This window comes from Rhinopithecus bieti, unplaced genomic scaffold, assembly GCF_001698545.2.
Source record: "Rhinopithecus bieti isolate Rb0 unplaced genomic scaffold, ASM169854v2 scaffold_33488, whole genome shotgun sequence".
Taxonomy (NCBI): domain Eukaryota; kingdom Metazoa; phylum Chordata; class Mammalia; order Primates; family Cercopithecidae; genus Rhinopithecus; species Rhinopithecus bieti.
In genome coordinates, this window is record NW_016814122.1 from 95,034 (window position 1) to 111,398 (window position 16,365).

Genomic DNA, 16,365 nt, shown 5'->3' on the forward strand with positions numbered 1-16,365 from the left:
GGTGTCTCCTCCTCCCAAGAAACTAACAAAGAGCCACAGCAGCAACAATGATGCCCAGCGAGAGCAGCACTGCGCGTGTAAAATCCAGTAAAGCACTCTGCCCTGAGGATTCGTCACTGCAGCTGTCCTGAGGGTTAGAATGTTTTCTACCTGACTGCTCCAGGAATGTGCCAGCCAAAAAATTAACAAAAATGATCCCTGGCTTGTGGCGATCCACAGGCGTTGACAGAATCAAACATAATATCTCTGTAGAACACAACCTCACGTAGGCAGCAGAGGTTTCCTACAGTAAAAAAGCCATGCCACAAAAAAGCTCAGAAACTTACAGAATATATCAAGAGTCAAACCACAGTAAGTGACTGAGTCAATCCCACAGAGTAGGTTAGGCCCTGAAGAACTACAGATATTAGAACTACAAAGAAAATAGTAAAATATGTATCCTTAAATCATTAAAGACATAAAAGAATAAAACCCACTGCAACTATTAAGACATTGTCAAAAAGACTAGTTATATCTGAAACAGAAAGAACCAAGCAGCACTTATAGCAATGAAAAATTTGTCAATTAAAATTTGAAACTCAACACACTGATGAAGCAGCATATTAAATATAGGATGGGCTGGGTGCGGTGGCACATGCCTGTAATCCCAGCACTTTAAGAGGCTGAAGTGGGTGGATCACCTGAATTCAGGAGTTCGAGACCAGCCTGGCCAACATGGTGAAACCTCGTCTCTACTAAAAACAAAAAAATTAGCCGGGTGTGGTGGCGGGCACCTGTGATCCCAGCTACTCAGGAGACTGAGGCAGGAGAATCGCTTGAATCCGGAAAGTTGGGACGTCACCATCCCACTCGGATCCTTGGGGCCCTAACAGTGTGGTCCACGCGAGGATCCCCCATTCTCCTTGCCCTGGGGCTCCTGCAGGAGGGAGACTGAGACTCACTAGGTGCTAAGTGTCCAGGGTCCAGCAGGGGCTTCCGGTTGTCGCCTCCCCAACCTCGACACTCCCGGTCCAGGGGTCCTGGCTTTTCCCCTGGGCTGGGGGCCTCAAGTATGGACGTCTTGAGGGGGAGAAAACCTTGGAATGGGTGGAACAGAAGGATAGGAGGGAGGGCAGAAGAAAGGGAGAGGAAGGAAGGAAGTAGGGCCAGAAAAAAGGGAGGAACCTTCGCCAGGAAAATGGGGAGAGGGTGACACGCACACATGCCCCACACTCATGGACTCCCTGTCTCCTGCTCTCTGCCCTGTAAGGAACGCAGGCCCCACCCCCTCCAGCCTCACTGTGTTTGGGGTCAGCCATTCCAGCGGGGTGAGGCGTCCCCTTGTGGGTGCGGTTGGCATTTCCCTGAGGGCTGTGGACACTAAGCACCGTTTCCTGGGCTCACTGCCCTTCTTCTTCTTCTCCTTCTCCTTCTCTCCTTCTTTTCCTTCTCCTACTCCTTCTGTGTCTCCTTCTCCTTCTCCTCCTTCTTCTGCTTCTCCTTCTTCTTCTTTTTGAGACTGAGCTTCCCTCCTGTTGCCTAGGCTGGAGTGCAATGGGGTGATCTCTGCTCACCGCAATCTCTGTTTCCCGGGTTCAAGCGATTCTCCTGCCTCAGCCTCTCAAGTAGCTTGGATTACAGGCATGCGCCACCTCGCCCGGCTAGTTTTTTGTATTTCTAGTACAGATGGGGTTTCTCCATGTTGATCAGACTGGTCTCCATCTCCCCACCTCAGGCGATCCGCCAGCTTCGGCCTCCCAAGCTCCTGAGATTATAGGCGTGAGCCACCGCGCCCTGCCTGCATTATTCTTCTGATGTCAGTGGGGAAAGGGAAGTCTTCAAACCGCAGTGGGACTGTGACCCCAGCCGGTGTCGGTGTCTTGACACCGCCTGGGAAAATGAATTCAAGGACCAGTAGAAAATAGAGAAAGAACGGATATTTATTGTAAAAGGAAAAGTACACACTCAAGTAAAGGGAGTGCGGGGGAACTCAAGAGAGAGGCAGGTGCAAGGGGGTTTGGGGCTGCCACCTTTATGAGTTTCTTCAACGAAGGGGTGGAATGTTCATGAAAATTCTTTGAAAAAGGAGAGGGTTTCTCACAACTGTGGTGCCTGCATTTTCACAACAAATACGGATATCCTCAGAGCTGCTCGGGAGCTGGCTGGTGTGGGTTTAGTATGTTAATCAGCATGTAATGAGGTCCTAGGTGAAACCGAGGTCAAATCCAGGGCCATGTTGGGTCCACTCATTCTTAGGCAGCTTGGTCTACATTCTGGTTTTCAGCATCTTACCAGCCCACTGCCTCTGCAGATATTTGAACAGATTCTTTTTGCTAGTTACCTGAAACTGCTACCTAAAGTTTTCTATTCTTTTGTGACCATCCTGTAGTATACCTGTCTCACTTTGGAGAAATGTCTATTCCAATTCTCTTGCATATATATATAAATTGGGCTATTTCACTTTAGAATATTGATATGCAAGAGTTCTTTGGATATTCAGGATACCAGTTCCTTACCAGATATATGATTTTCAAATATTTTCCTCATTCCGTAAGTTTTTTTCTAACCTTCTAAATGGAGTCCTTTTTGAAGCACAAAAGTTTACATTTGCATGAAATGAAATTAAAATACCTTTTATTTTGCCATTTGTGCTATTGGCATACAGTACTTAAGCATTTGCCAAATCCGGGGTCACAAGAATTTACAGCTCTATTTTCTTCTAAGGCTTTCATAGTTTCATGTCTTAGGTGGACATCTGCCATTCATCTAGAGCTAGTTTTTGTGTGTGCTGTAAGGAGGGGACCTGCCTCATTCTTCTGCATGCACCATCCAGTTGTCCCAGCACCGTTCACTGTAGTGTAGGATGCACCTGCCCAACCTCCTGTCCCTCCCTCCTGCACTTGGTGTCAGAACTGTGTCCTGCTGAATGGTTCTCCCAGGGTTTCCACCAATGAAATCCCCTCATGTGAATCCCATTTGCTTCTTCTCGGAGGACCTGGACTAAGGAGTGGGTTCACCAGAGGAAATTATATTTCATGAGATGGAACATTCTGGGAATGCTGACACTCAGCAGACCCCTTACTGTATCAAAAGTAAGAAGTTGCATGATTTGGTCATTTGGGTCCCACAAGTCCTCTGTCAAATTTGCTCATTTGTGTTTAATTTTTTCTTTGTCATTTCTTATGTTGTTTTTGTCGTTGTTTTCTTTGAGACAGGCTCTCACTGTGTCACCCAGTCTCGAGTACAGTGGCATCACCTCAACCCCCTGCAACCTCAAACTCCCTGGCTCAAGTGATCCTCCCACCATAGCCTCCTGAGGAGCTGGGACTACAGGCTTGTGCTACTACGCTTGGTCAATTTTTAAAATTTTCTGTAGAGACATGGTCTCACCATGTTGCCACGGCTGATCTCCAACTCCTAGCCTCAAGCGATTCTCCAGCATTGGCCTCCCAAATTTCTGGGATTGCAGGTGTGAGCCACCACTCCTGGTCCAAAAAGTTGCTACTTTTTAGTTTTTACTTTTGTCATGGTTGTATGACATTATGTAGATTTTTAAAATTCTGTATAATTAATGTGGGCAATGCTATACAATAAAATGTTTCTTCAGCCACAGCTTCTTAAAAATAGAAGTGGCATGAAAACATTGTGCATTTGTCAAATCTTGAAGAAGTTTCAAATATTTAGGGTGATTCTGACCTCTAATTTTGGTTGACATAATAATCCATAAAAACAAGTAAAGCACCCACTCTGATCTGGAAGGGGTAAGGAGGTGAAAGTTTTGATAACCCAAAGTTATAGCCTCTTTTGTAGACATGATCCTGCCTAAATTTGTCATGCCCCACAAAAGAGGGTCCTGAACTCCCCACTTCTCCAGAGCTCCATGCAGTCCTTGAAGCACTCTCTCTGGCTGTCTCTGCAAGTGGCTGAACAGTTCCTCCTGGTCTCTGTGGGGCTGCGGAGACCCCAGGTCCCCTAGGCCCAGAAGCTGTTGTGCTTATCAGGTCCCACCAAGAGTGCACCCCACCATGGGTGGTGAAGGAGACCAGGTGTAGCTGCTCCTGCCCCTACCGCTCTCCTGACTGGCCAATCTTAATTGGAGGAAGGAGTAGGGATGAGTGGAGCCATGGAGGTTGGTGCTGGAAAGAACAGAAATGAAGACCTTTGTCCAATCCCCCAAATTATGGAGATCCCTTTCTGAGTTCTAGCAGCCCTGGGGTAGTCTGATGATTGGATTCTTCCCATGTGTCTTAAACCCTATCATAAGGCAGCCACTGTGCTAGGTGCTGGGTTTACATGTGGGTGATGGATGTTTCCTGTCTTCCAGGAACTTAGTATCTAGGGACAGAAACAAACACCCATGTGGCTGCTGCTGATGATGTGATGTCCCCGCAGTGGTTGGGGCTATCAGAGGACAGAAGAGGGGGTGATTCATTCTGCCTGGGGAGTTGCATGGAGGCTTTTCAGGAGGTGGCATTTCAGACTGTTCTTGTAGGAGTAGAAAGAATACAGCGTGGCCAGATAGGAGAAGACAGGGCACCTGGCAGAGGGACAAGCATGAGGAGGAGGCCTGGGAGTGCAAATATCACAGAAGTTTGAGGAGCTGTGAGAAGTCTGCAGTAATGAACCCTCAGTTACTGGGATAGATTCTTTCCACAAGGAGGAGGGAATGTCAGGCAGGATGATAGGCTAGGTGGATGAAGAAACTTCCTTGGAGTCCCTGTCTCCCTCCACAGCAAATCAACCAGGAAATCAATTCACCATTTCACCATTCATACATGTATGTTATCTCTCTCTCACACACACACACACACAGACACGCACACACAGGCACACACACATTGGCACACACACTCAGAGAAACAAACACAAACACATGCACACATACAGACACAGGCGCACACACACACATGCATGCACACACACACACACACTCACTCACAGAAACATATAGGCACACACACAGACGCACGGGAGAAACTGGGTGTCATCTCGAGAGCTGTCATGTCCAACCAAACCTGCCTACTCTCTTGTCACCTCAGGTGCTGTCTCTCAGCTCTCCAAGGATTTCTGAAGCCATCAAGTAGGATGTCACTGTGTTATCTGAAACAACGTGGCTCTGGGATGAAGCAGCATCCTGTTTGTTTTCGCTGCAGCAAAAGAGAAACCTCTCCCCCGGGGCAGAACTGCTGGGCCACCAGAGAGCACCCCTCTGCTCTTTGCCCTCAGGGAATCTTGATCTGCAGGGTGGGAGGAACTGCCCCAACTCTCCCAAAAAGGAACTCTTTATGGACCCCTCATCCGCCATGATGTCACTGCCTCTTTTGTCCTCTCTCTAGACCATGGCTGTGGATCCCAGGCTGTGTGCCAAGGAACTCAGCACAAACTCACTGTGAGAAAACACTCTGGGGTTACTGAAATATTTGAAGGATGAGCAGTCACATCTGCGGGACACCTCAGGAAGTGCTAGTGCAAGGTATTTCACAATTTCAACCTTAAGACTATGCACCATTGCTTTAGATGTAATTTTACAATCTGTGCTTTCAACAGATGGTGTGATTAAAAAACAAGAACCCCTGTAAAAATCTGTATGAAATAGGAAATGATGGCAACTGTGTCCAATCGGCTCCCAAGGTTTGAGAAGTTGTTCAGTGCCCAGTAGGTACACATGTCCATTAGTAAACACTTGTGATTATTTAAGAATGAAACAAACATACTACTTTTTCAATTTATGTGAAATATTTTCTTAAACGGTGATGAAATTGCTAAGTCATAAATATATATTGTTTGGTCCTAACTACTTAATAGATACATTCTTGGTTATTTCTTTTGTTTTAGGGCTATCTTGAAAATGTTACGGAGGCACCTTCTGGATTTTCCCTGGACCACTCCAGGCCATTTCTCAGGCTCTGCCTCCTGCGAGAAAGCTCACCTCCGTGAAGCCAGGACTCACATGTCACCTTCTTGGGAGACCTTTTTGTTCTGGCTACTGAGGACCTGGGGCCTCCCCCTCTCTCTCTTCCTTCCCACATCCTTGTTCTCCACCCCCTAAGTCATCTGTCGCTTTCCTACATTCTGGAATACACCTGCTCATTATGTTCACCTGCTGTCCCCACTGGAGCAGGGATTTTGTCTGTTTTCCTCAGGGAAGCATTCATGGCACAGCCCCATTATCAGTGCTGAGGCTGTACCTACCCTGTGAGTGAATAAATGAAAGGACAGTCATTGGGGTAGGGGCCTCTTTGTTGCCCATTTGTTCGCTACACTTTAGATGGTAACTTAGGACATGGTGGAACCGGTGTTTTCTGGGCACAATAAACCAGAATATATTGTGAAGGCAAGAAGTAGAAATAAATCTTAGGAGGAAGAATATGAATTTTCATCAAGGAGTTGAAAAGAGTGAGAAAAAAAAAATCAGGAAAGGGGCAAGTTTGTCTTGGTTGTAGATAACCTGGTGGAGAAACACAGCTGTCTGCGATAGAGATTGGGCTCTGTTAGTTTCCTCTGCACTGTGAGACCACCTCCACCACCTGCCCTGCGTCCTCCTCTATCCTGAGGCTGAATGCAGCTCTTGTCCCTTGAGTGCTAAGGAAGCCACAATCCCAGGCCAGAGGAAGGACTGAGGTGGACAGTGAAAAAGGAGGTGGTAGATGCAGAAGGGGAAGCCTGAGGATAAGCAAAAAATGTCACTTGAAAATGGGACAAAAAGGAAGGGTATAAAGAACAAGGTGGAAATCATCTGATATTCCATCACACAAGTGTTTAATGTTAGGGTTTTGGTGCAATCATATGTAATTTTTATACAGTTATGATCATACACTTTAGAATTATTTTAGATCACTAGAGTGTATCTTTTTTTTTTTTTTTTTTTTTTTTTTTGAGATAGAGTCTCTCTCTGTCGCCCAGGCTGGAGTGCAGTAGTGCGATCTTGACCCACTGCAGCATCCACCTCCCGGGTTGGAGCAATTCTTCTGCCTCAGTCTCCTGAGTAGCTGGGATTATAGGCATGTGCCACCACACCAGGCTAATTTTTGGGTTTTTTTTTTGTGTGTATGTGTGTGTGTTTTCAGTAGAAATGGATTTCACCATATTGGCCAGGCTGGTCTCAAACTCCTGACCTTGCGATCCATCCACCTTGGCCTCCCAAAGTGCTGGGATTACAGGTGTGGGCCCGACCAAGAGTGTGTATTTTTAGAGCAGGCATAGAGTTCATAGTGCAGAGCTCTCTCTCGCTCCTATCAGTTAATTCTTCTATTTTTTTGGCCTCATGTGATTTTATTTTATTTATTAATTTTTTATTTCAATTCTTATGGTAAAGGGTACACATGCAGGTTTGTCACATGGGTCAATTGTGGGAGGCTGAGGCTTGGGGCCCCAGTGATCCCATCACTCAGCCAGTAAGCATAGTACCCAACAGGTGGTTCTTCAGTCCCTGTTGCCCTCCCCACTCCCCTGTCTAGTGATCTCCAGTGTCTCCATCTTTACATTCATGTGTATTCAATGTTTAGCTCCCACTCATAAATGGGAATATGCAGCATGCGGTTTTCTACTTCTGTGTTAGGTCGCTTATGATAATGGCCTCCAGGTCCATCCATGATGCTGGAAAGAACTTGATTTTGTTGTCTTTCATGGCTGCATAGATTTTCATGGTGTGTGTGGACCACATTTTCTTCATTCAATCCGATCTCACACAGTGAGGTCCTCTCACTGTGGGTTCAGGACACAGGAGCGGGAAATAATTTAGCCTGGGGAGGTGTGATGTGATGTGTCAACCTGGAAGGTGATTTGGATGAGATTGATGTTTAAATTGGTGAATGTTGAGTAAAGCAGATTACCCCTGTAACAGAGGTGGGCTTGATCTAATTAGTGGATGTTTTGAAAGATCTAAAAGACTGACCTGTCAAAAAAAAAAAAATCCTCCAGCAGACTGCACGTGCCCCATCAGCTCTCCTGGGTCTCCAGCCAGGTGGCCCACACTGCAGATGGTGGGCTTGCCAGCCATATATTGGTGTGAGGCAATTTCTAATAATAAATCTTTCTGTCTCTCTCTCTGCCTACACACACACACACACACACACACACACACACACACAGTTACTTCTGTTTCTCCAGAGAATCCTAATACAGGAAGGTATGGCTAACCTAATGAGAGGTGACATTTGTGCCCACCTTTTAAATCATGACTGACTCTGAGCTGCTGGGAAATGGAATACTTGCCAGAGGATGCACCACAACAGAAAGCCTGGAGGCAGCAAGATAGGACCAGGAATAGGCCAGGAGAGTTTGACCATAGAGGATCAGAGAGGAAGAGATGTCAGGAGGTGAGAAGGGACAGGGAGGAAGTGTGGGAAATTTCTATTATAGTCATGAGTTTCAGGCAGAAAATCCATGGAAACATACATACACACACAGACACAGACACACATGCACACACACAATGCACACCACATGCACATACCTACGCAGCTAAGACAGCTGGTCTAATCTCAGAATAGTTGGTGAGTCTTTGCTCTGATTCGCCTCCTGCCAGCTCCGGCGTTCAAGTGAGGATCAAGGCCTGTGAACCTGAATGATCCCAGCTCCTGTTTTGACTGAGCTGCTTCCGGCTCTAGAAGGGCCTGGGAGTTGCCTCCAGAAGAGGAGAAGGCAGGAGAAGCTGCCCAAAGCAGAGAACAGAGAGTGAGAGGGAAACACCTGGAGGCCCGGCTTTGGAGGAGAAGGAACCGTAGTGGATTTATTGAGGTATTCATCTCTTTACATCAGTTTCTTAAAAGTATGTTTTTCTTACGTTCCCACTTTCAACTAGTAAAACAAAACAAAACAAAACAAAACAAACAAAAAATCCAATGTGAAACCACCAAGAATTGCAAAGTATTTGCAAGCAGAATCCAGAGAACTTCTCTGCCTGCACTACTTGAGAGTGAGCTGCCACGCTGATGCCTCATCTTTAATGACACCACCTCATGCCCCATACTTTAGTGTTCTTCCTACAAACCACGACACTCTCCTAATAAGCACAATACAATCACCAAAACAGATTTCACATCCATACATTATATCCATCTCATGCTCAGACACTACCCAAGATTCACCAGTTGTTTCGATTATTTGTTTTACAGACAAGGATCTGATGGATTTAGGCATTTCCTATCTACTCATTTTACTGAAAATATAGATCAGGGTGCTTTCTTTGCCCTATTATTTGATCTCCATATTTTTGAAACTATGTGGAGAGTTTTAGATTCATGTGGTACTTCTTATTGTGTGTTACTCATAAGTCCTCATTAATATATTTGAAAGATTTAACATTTTTTTAATCCAGCATTTGGGTTGCTTAATCTTTTGCTAGTTCAGATGTTCTAGTCTGACATAGAAACAGAAATGTAATACCAACATGAGAAAACATACTGCACTTTAGTGGAATATTTTACTGCTAACTTTATATTATGATGGACATGCTGCCAGCAAGAATAAAGAGTTTGAAGGAGACCATGCTCACGGTGCCTTCTTGGGAACATGTTCACCCTTCCAAAAAGACACAGCGTTGGTTTATGTTGCTGAAGAAGTCCTGGGTCATTTGTCCTGGGAAACCCCTCCATAGCCACTACTCCCCATCTCTCAGCCCCTGTCACTGAGGGGCAGGTTTTTCCCTGCGCACCCAGACCTAGCCCTGAAGCCTGTACCAACCATTTCCTTGATGTACCACATCAGAGAGCTTCCCACATCACCCTGAAGTGGCACTCATAACTCTGAATGTGACTGTCCATGGTCTGTGCCATCCATTCCTAGTGAGCTCAGTGGTAAGCATGAAACTCCAGCAGCAGCTCACCTGCCCCCATGTGCCACCATATCCCTGGTCTCTGAGTCCACTCTGCTCCAGACAGAGCCATCAGCTGGGTCAGGATCTGGAGTGTGATGGAGGTGGGATGGCAGGGGCATCAGCCCAGGGCCCGGCCAGGAATCCCATGTGTCCAAGGGGTTTGGGCTCTTTCTAAACCTCGTCCTGGACACTCTCTTCTCTTCACTTTCCACATTACTTGCTGATACCTGAACTGGTTTCTCTGGAATGAAGCCCTGAACTTCTGCCATAGGAATTGAGTGTGCCCAGGAACTAAAACCCCCTCCTCTTGGGATTACCCCAGATCGCTTTCTTCTGAGCCTCCTCCAGGGATACCCACTTGAGATCCCCATTTCTCTTTCTTCTGTTACCTCCTGCACTTGGCTCCAGGGTGCTGTCCATGCCCATCAAGAAGTCCCCAAGCCATCTTGTGCAGTCTCCTATTGAGATGTAATGGAAGGACATGGTCACATCCTTGTCATTCTCCCACTTTTCTTTCATCTTTCTGGCTCCAGGGTGAACCGTTGTCCACATTCTGTTCGCTGAGTCAAAGAGGAGGAAGACCTGTCCATTGAAACCGAACTGCCAAGATCCACTGCTGTGTCCTTTGGCTTTCTGCTCACAAGATATCCTGGCCTGCAGGGTGAGGGGTTCTGCCCCCATTAGAGAGAGATCAGCTCTGGTCTTGACAAATTTTGCACCCCCATCCTGTTCCCCTTACAATTTCCTGGGCTTACTCTCTCTGCCACATCTTAGCCTTGCCTCTAGCCTGCTGAGACCTCTTGAGGGGTAAGATGACCGTTCCCATTTGTAATTTTTTTTTTTTTTTTTGAGACAAAGTCTTACTCTGTTGCCCGGGCTGGAATGCAGTGGCACAACCTCAGCTCACTGCAGCCTCTGCCTCCTGGGTTCAAGCGATCCTCCTGCCTCAGCTTCCCAAGTAGCTAGGATTACAGGCGTGCACCGCCACACCTGGCTAATTTTTGCATTTTTAGTAGAGACAGGGTTTCACCATGTTGATCAGTCTTGTCTCAAATACCTGACCTTGTGATCGGCCCACCTCAGCCTCCCAAAGCGCTGAGATTACAGGCGTGAGCCACGGTGCCCAGCCCCCATTTGTATTTTTACATGAAAACTATAAATGCCTCTAACCTACCACTGTGTCTGCTCCCTCCTGTCCTGGGCCATCGGAAATTTACCCTTGGGTGTGTAATTCTCCAGCTGAATGTCAAGCAGTTGCTCTGTGAGCATGTCCACCACCTGTCTCAGTACTGGGTTCTGTGCTTTCCAGGCCTTTGTGACATTTAGCTTCTTCCCCAGGGGACTGACGGGTGTGACTGTCTTGTTGCCACAGTCATAGTGAAGAAAAGTCTTTTTACCCACCTGGCCTTAAACTGCACACCACCGTGGTCCAGGTCTGAACTTAGGGATGATGGTGATGTCATAGCAAAGAGAGTGAGGGTCTGTGGAGAAAGGCAGGTGAGGGGTGGGTGGGGAGAGAAAGACCCCTAGTTAGCCCTCCTCCACACTGTGACAATAAGAGGACACCTCTGGAGGGCTGGACTGGCCCAGAAAGGAGTGCCCCCTCCAGAACTGTGGTGTCCACAAGTTTAAGGCAAGTGCTCACCCCTTGCATGAGGACGAGGAGGAGAAGGAGAAGGAAGAGGAGGAGGAGGTCTCTGCCTGCTGAGAAACCACATGCCCCCAGACATGTCCCACTGCCCCTCTGTCCACATCGGTCAACACATGAGAGGTGTCAGGCCTGCTAGGGGAGGAAGGGCCTGGTTGGCAGAGGATCTTCAGCAGCAGCCAACGTGGACTGTGGGACGTGGGAGAGGGTGTGGGTCCACCCCTGAGGGTGCTGGTGCATGGTAGGATGGAGTGAAGATGGAACCCCGCTGGATAAAGAAGAATTAATTATCATGGTCACAGGATTTAACATGTTGGCAAAGCCCCTGGTGATGGTGCTTATCCGCTATGAGGATGCCTTCCTGAAACCTTGGGCAAAGGGATGGTCCACACAGCAAGAAATAGAAAATCTGAATATCTAAGGCCAGTAGTAGAGGGAAGGAACACAGATTCAGAGAACTGCCCATGTCAGAGGGATCTGTGTGTGAAAATTCAGAACAATTTCCACCCACTGTGCTCATGGGAAGCCTGGAGGACTCCCGTTTACCTGGGGTATAAAGAAGGTCCCATGAGAAGGCACCAGAATGGGATGAAGCTCAGGGATGCCTACTGCAGAAGGCCAGGGTTGGGGGTAGGAGATGCTGTTCCTAAAATGAACTCCCAGTAGTAATGGGATGAAAAATCCTGAAATAACAGATGCCAGGTGGAGGCTGTGAACTGTCAGAAGCAAGGAGTATGCAATGATGGAATTGATTAGAGAAGTCACAATGCCAGCTGGGGACCTCAGCCATACAAAGCTATATCTATGGCTCATATAACAAAGGGGTCCAAGATCCAAAAGAGATGGAAACCCAACCCAGGTACTGCTGGATTTAAATAATTACAACAAACACAGATGAAACAAATGATGGATGACCAGGAGGCTGAAAGCAGCCACTCCATCAAGAACAAGGCTGCTTTGCCCAATTTGCAGAATGAAGTTACTTCTCAGACCCTGAACCCATGACTAGAAGAAGACACCAGTTTCCAGTGAGGAAGGACCCTTTAACCCCAATGCAAGTGCAATGATTCTTTGTGACCTTTTCCAAAGATATTTATGGCCACTAGAGTTTGCTGTGACGGGCAATTTTGTAAATATGTAAAGGTGTGCAGGGAATATATTCTCCATTGTGACTACTCAATGCTGCTGGTGCAGCTCAAAAGTAGCCATAGACAATCCATGAATGATGAGTGAGGCTGGACCTGCCTTAAGTGCCCAGTGACCCAAGGCCCCCTAAGATCCTAGAGGTACATGTGGTTACAATGTGTAACTGGTGAATCACAACAGAGATTCCATGTGAATGTTCAGAGGCAAGGCAATGCCACACACAGCAGGGAAATCTTCACACATTAAAAAGTGGCTCGTGTAGAGTACCGTGCCTTGGCAGTGATGGCCTTTAGCCATAAGAGGGCAGTGACCATGTAGCCTCAGAGCTGTCCATTACAGATGGGCTCCTCACCCTCTAGGTCATTAAGAAGATAGGCCCAGCAGTGAGAAGAGGCAGGTGGTTCTCCTGGGATGGGCAGGAGCAGGGCCACAGGGAACCAAGAAGCTGCACAAGAAATTGGCCCCAATCCCCAGGACACCACATAGCTGCACCCTCTCACCCTCAGCTCGCACCTGAGGCTTCAGGGAGGGTCCCTGATGGCCCTGGTGGACCACAGATACCACTCAGCAGCAAAAGAAGGGAGAGCAGACCCCGAACCATGGGAACCTGACTCCCATCACATCCACACCACCCAGAAGCCACAGGCAGGGCAGAACTGGTTCTGACTTTTGGAGTTGCACCTGAGACCCCATCTGGAGATGCCACCCTAGGGGATGGTCCATCCACTGTTGTGTCACTCTTTGTATACTCATCTGGGGTCAGTAACCTGGATATTGTGTCCAATTCTGTTCCCTCTTTTATTTTCAGGTTGTCCTGGACTGCTATTGCTCTACAAAGGGATAGGACTTGACATAGAGACAGAGAACCCATGCCCTGAAAAGACCAAAGCGTCTCCTGCCTTCCTTTTCTAGAAAGGGTTTGCCACCTCCAGCCCACCATTCTATATGATGCTGGCTCCTGAATAGGAAGAATAGGCAGGTCTTGGTCCAAGGGCAGAAGTGGGTGTCTCTACTCACCTGCATTCCCATGGTCATCCTGTGGGGAATGGTACTTCCCATCCCCCCTGCACAGGTTCTGGGGTGTGTGGGTGTGTACTCAGCAAGGGGGAGAAGGTGCCAGTTGGTGGGAGAGGTGGTGAGAGCACCCTCATGGATGGGGAGGTGAGGGAGGCCTGTGGGGTGAGAGGGCTGGGCTGAGATTGAAGGTAAAAGGATGTGGCCTGTTTGGTGGCAGTGGGTGGTGAGGCGATTGGGAGGGAAGTGTCTGGTGAGCCCCTGGTTGCAGGTGAGTGCAGCAAAGTGCAGGGCAAAGTTTAAGGGCAGGGAGCCCTGGGGGTGCTGGAGGGTTTGTGTGGTGGAGAGCCAGTGAGAAGACAGCATCTCTGTTTGTCTGGGATGTGTGTGCTCCCGTTTCTGCAAGATCCCCTCCCTTACCTCTGGTCATGCCTGTGTCCTGGTAGCTCAGGCTCCTTCTGCCCTAGGGCACGGTGGAGGTGCCAGCCTCACCAGAGAGTCCCACTGTGCCCTCTGGCCCCCTCCAAAACTCTTGTCCCTCCCGTCCTCCTGCTACTATAGGAAATAAGAAAGAAATCATTCAGGTAGACAGGGTAAAGAGAGTCCCCAGCAAAAAACTTTCCTTCTAACAAAAAGCAGCTCAGAAACTGCTCCCTTTCTAACCTCGAGCAGTTTAAAGAAATCACTTGTCTTCTAACAAAGAGCAGCCTAGAAGATCAGGCTGTAAAACAAAGATAAGCAGCTTGGGCACAGAAGGAGGAACTACCTGGATAATGATCGAACTTCACATACATAGGATGGGTCCCTGCAAAAACAGTGGGGCTCAGTGAGCATATTCCTGTCCATTTCCCTTCCCTTCTTCCTTTTTTTTTTTTTTTGTTTGTTTGCTTTTTGTTTTTTGTTTGTTTTTTTTCTTTTTTTTGACAGAGTTTTGCCCTTGTCGCCCAGGGTGGAGTGCAATGGCGTGATCTCAGCTCATCCCACATGTCTCCCGCGTTCAAGTGATTTTCCTGCCTTAGCCTCCCAAGTAGCTGGGATTACAGGCGAACGTGACCACGTCCAGCTAATTTTTGTATTTTTAGTAGAGATGGGGTTTCGCCAGGTTGGCCAGGCTGATCTCGAACTCCTAACTTCAGCTGATCCACCCGACTCGGCTTCCCAAAATGCTGCGATTACAAACGTGAACCCTGGCGCCTGGCCCCCGTCCGTTTCTTTAGGCACACTGAGATAGGGAAGCTGGAAGCGTGCACAGGGTGGGGATGCCTGCAGCTGCAAGAAGGTGCCTGGGAACAGGCACATAAACTCACCATCCCCTTTTATCACAGGCAGGTAAGTAGCGCAGAGCGGCACAAAGAGCCTGCCTGCACGATTAAGAATGGGGTAGGGACTGCTAGTGACTGCCCTATGCAGGTGGCACATCTGGTTCTAACCGGCTGTTCCGGCCACATGGGCCTCTCTGTGACAGAGAGCTGTTTTTTCCTTTCGCCTATTAAACTCCTGCTCCTATCTCACTCCGTGGGTGTTCGTCCCGATCCTTAATTTCCTTGGCCGCCAGACCAAGAATTTTGGCATTTATCCCAGACAACGAGCTGTTTTACTGCGCTTAGTTTCTGGCCTCGCTTATACCACTCTGTTTTCTCAGGCAGGGAGAATCAACCCCAGGGACGCGACAGAGGCATAAGGAGCCCTGCCTGGGGAATTGAGAAAGGCGCGGCGCGGTCACAAAGATCCGTCCTCCGCGATGCCCTCTCCTCTTTCTCCGACCCATTACTGGAACTCACCGACCCGCGCGGTCCAGGGACAATCCCGCAGCTGAAGCAGAGCCAGGATGCAATGAAGGAACGTGGGGCCCTCAGCCATCGCCTCTGGGACCGGGACTTGACGACGGCATGCAGAGCACACTGCTGTTCACCGCGCGGGGGAAACGTCTGAGCCTCCCGCTGAGCGGTCCAGGGCTTTAGTCTCCCGGGTGGAGCCGAAGGGCGGAGAAACTCCCTGACGTTTCACTCCGCCTTTCTCCTGCTTCCCACCTTTCCCAGGAGATCATTTCATTTCATTGTTTTGCAAATATTTCCTCCCCCTTGAGCGCTGCTTCTTTATGTTCTTAAATGCCTGTTTCATAAAGAGCAGGGATTGGGTTTTGTACTTTTGCTGTGTTCGTTTTTGTGCGTCTGTGGGTGGTAAAATAGGGTCGGGGTCGCTCTAAAGTCATTTTTATCTCTTGCTGGCCTCAGGGAGGATACTAAAGGCATTTGCGGATTGCAGCTGCAAAAAGGCTTTCGTCAAAGTTCGTTGCGGGTGGTTTCAGCGCCCCGCCTAGTACCTCCGGGTTCTGAGCGCTCCTCCGATGGCGCCTGCATCACTCGAGCTTGGGCCGGGTCCTGCCTGAGTGATGCCCCGCAGGTGGCGCCCGGCTGCCACCGATGTCCCACCGGAAGGTACTCGGCACCTGGCGGGTACCCGCGGGGCGGAACCGCCTTTGGAAGACGTGTGAGGACTCCACCCATCGCGGTAGGGGACAATGTTTGTCTCCGGGCTTGAGGAAATGGGAAATCAGAGACAGCTGATGGTTTCCTCCTACAGCCTGGTGCAGGGGGCGGGGAGGATTTTAACACGGGGCTGCTGCGGAGATGTGACTTTACAGCTGGGGTCCTTGGGGCTCCCACAGCGAGGCTCCAGCGCGGATCCCCTGCCTGACTGCTTGAGGCTGCTGGTGGGCGGCGCCCTCGCAGGGGGTAGTTCTGTGCCCTGGTTCCTTACT

General features: G+C 48.6%; 1 protein-coding gene across 1 annotated transcript; it reads right to left on the minus strand.

Moving 5' to 3' along the window:
- Positions 1–837: 837 nt before the first annotated feature.
- LOC108513964 (retinoic acid early transcript 1L protein-like) lies at positions 838–15,464 on the minus strand. Its single transcript, XM_017849953.1, is given in 4 exon segments — positions 838–1,076; positions 10,114–10,467; positions 11,014–11,277; positions 15,386–15,464. Coding segments are annotated over 4 exon segments (936 nt in total).
- Positions 15,465–16,365: the final 901 nt, after the last annotated feature.